The sequence below is a fragment of the Galendromus occidentalis genome, unplaced genomic scaffold (assembly GCF_000255335.2).
Source record: "Galendromus occidentalis unplaced genomic scaffold, Mocc_1.1 scf7180000075886, whole genome shotgun sequence".
NCBI classification, from domain to species: domain Eukaryota; kingdom Metazoa; phylum Arthropoda; class Arachnida; order Mesostigmata; family Phytoseiidae; genus Galendromus; species Galendromus occidentalis.
In genome coordinates this window covers 18,974-21,771 of record NW_003803876.1, presented here as the reverse complement: position 1 = coordinate 21,771, position 2,798 = coordinate 18,974, and the positions used below count along the sequence as shown (strand labels likewise).

The 2,798-nt window shown below is 48.9% G+C and overlaps 1 protein-coding gene across 1 annotated transcript in view; it reads left to right on the top strand.

The window, feature by feature from the left end:
• Positions 1-627: 627 nt before the first annotated feature.
• The window catches only part of LOC100898625 (uncharacterized), a 4,043-nt gene continuing 1,872 nt past the window's right edge, over positions 628-2,798 (top strand). The window contains exons 1-2 of the mRNA XM_018641634.1: positions 628-822; positions 966-2,698. Of these exons, the coding sequence (XP_018497150.1) occupies positions 628-822; positions 966-2,698 (1,928 nt within the window). The remainder of the gene's footprint in view (positions 823-965; positions 2,699-2,798) is intronic.

Sequence of the window (2,798 nt, the reverse complement as noted above, 5' to 3'; positions counted from 1 at the left end):
TAGAATCCTGTCCACGGGACCGATCATCACGCACGATAAGTTATCAAACTTCGTGAACCTAATATGTCAGCATATATTGGCATTGACATCCCTAGGCCAAACATACAACACGCTAACACCTGCCTTCGCCAACAGAGTACTACAGAAACTGACACACGACACAAAGATCAGGTTCGCAGACTATTTCAGAATCAGTCACACGATTCCCCAGACGGAAACTTCGAAGCTGGAAGCGCTCATAACGTTCCTCAGGACAGAAGTCAGGACTCTCGAATCCATCCGGGACAACTCAAAGATGAACAGAAGCACGGCTCGACCGAGTTTCAACCCACATGACCCTCGGGGAAATCAGCGGACACAGAAATTCCAACCATCGAGATTTAGAGCCGAAGGACAAAACACATCCGATAAGCCGACGAACTCCTCGTACAAGAATACTTCGAACGCGTTCCACATATCATCGTCGACGCGAAATATACCACAACGGCCGACCAAGCCGGAACCTCCCCGGGAGTGCAAGATACCCTGCTTATTCTGCGAAGGCGATCACCCCTCTTTCAAGTGCACGGATCTCATGACGATTGAGGAACGCCTGGAGATCGTTGCAAAGAAAAGAGCATGCTCAAAATGCTTGAAACTCAACCATCAGTCGAAAAACTGTCGAGAAGGCCCGAAAACAGCTTGCAGATATTGCAACAATTGCACTACGCTATCATATGCGCAAAAGCAACGGACAACACCGGGAAAAGAGTGGTCAAACATTCAGCCATCAATCTGGGAACCGACACAACGGAGGATCCGATCTACCTATGGACAGCACACGTTTGGGCCGAAAACGGTGACAGGAGGATACCATGTCGAATCCTAATCGACCCCGGGTCTCAATCATCCCATATCACCCAGGCAATGGCGAAGAAACTAGAGTCTCAACCATCCGATCAGAAGAGAACTCACTTTCCCTCAAGGCAATCGAATTGCGTTGCCTGTCTCAGTCCAAATTCCCTGTCATCGGAAACACCTTCAATCTACACCCGGTCGCGGACCATACCCAAGGCGAAACATCAGACTTCGTAGACATACTGATCGGATCCGAACACATGGCTAAAATCGGTATGGAAGAGACGAAGATCTTCGACAATGTCTTCGCATTCAAATATATCTTCGGCTGGGTCTTCGGAGGTACCCACAACGAGAAACCCACGCATCATAACCTACCAAGGTTCTGCGGATTCGAACTCATACAACCAGGAGTCGTATCGCCGGAAAAGAGATCTTCGGGAAATGCAACAGAAGAGAGCTCAAACATTTGCCCGGCAAAACAAAGGTGTCAGGACACCCATGAGGACATTCAATTCCTCTGGCAAACCGAGGAATGCGGATTGGAGGCAGACGATGCAGAGGAAAAGAAAGCAGAAGAAGACGAGCTGAACAAAGCTCTAGAAAAACACTTCAGAAAGACAACGGAACGAGACCCCTCAGGCAGATACGTCCTTCGCCTACCGTTCAAAGAGAACATTCATTCTCTCGGAGATAACGAAGGATTAGCAAGATGCCGCCTCCAATCATTCATCAAGAAACTGCAGTCCGACCCAGCGAAACTCAGAGCGGTGGACGAGGGAATGCTAGGATTCCTGAGATCAGACTTCGCTGAACCGGCACGGCCGAGAACCGAATTCCAGCTCGCTCATTTCCTGCCCATCCAAGCCGTATTCAAACCCAATCCGGACACACCACTAGGCCTCAAAACCAGGGTTGTCAAGGATGCAAGTGCGAGACAGTCAAATCTTGCAGGGTTGAACGACGTGCTGCATCAAGGGCCGAACCTCCTTCCGGATATAATCAAAGTTATATTCAACTTCAGGAAGTATCGATTCGCCCTGACAGCGGACATTGAAAAGGCATTCCAGCAATTCAAGATCGCGGAAGATGACCGTACCTTCCTACGATTTCTATGGCCCTCGGGGATAAGCTCAAACCCCGAAGCAGGAATCCAGGACTACTGGGCGAAAAGGCTGGACTTCGGTCTGGTCTGCTCGCCATACCTCCATTGCCAAGGCCTGAGATGTCACCTGGAAAGCTGCCAACAGAAATACCCAAGAGACGCGAAGTTCATCCAGGAAATCATGGAATATTTCTATATGGACGATGTAACCCTTGGAGGTGAAACAATCCAGGAAGCGAAATACAGGATAAAGAGGACGTTCGAGATATTCGAAGAAGGACATTTCCCCCTCAAGAAATGGTCTTCGAATTCCCAACAACTCGGTGAATTCATAAAAAGATATTCACCGGTCCCGGACCCAATCGTAACGACGGATGGAACGAATGCCAAATTCCTAGGTATTCCATGGAATCAAATCACGGACAAATTATCCGTTCCAACAACCGAAGCCCTGGCAACACTCACCGCCGGCGAACCAACAAAAAGAAAACTCTTGAAAGGTTCGGCCATGATATTCGATCCCATCGGCATAATCGCTCCTCTGCTCATCAACGCGAAAGTCCTACTCCAATCAACCTGGAAAAATAAGCTCGGCTGGGACTCTACATTAAGAGGCGAACAGGCGGAACGATATGAAAATTTCATCAGATTATTAGAGGGAGCAAACCAACTATCAATCCCTCGACACATGTTCAGACCGTCCACCGATGCCACAATACGCTCTCTCCACATATTCTGCGACGCATCTCTCTCAGCGTACGGATGTGTCGCGTACCTAAGAGAACAACCGAAAGTCGGAGATCCACACATCTCATTCATCTTGGCAAGAGCGAGAGTAGCGCCAGTCAAGGCGATG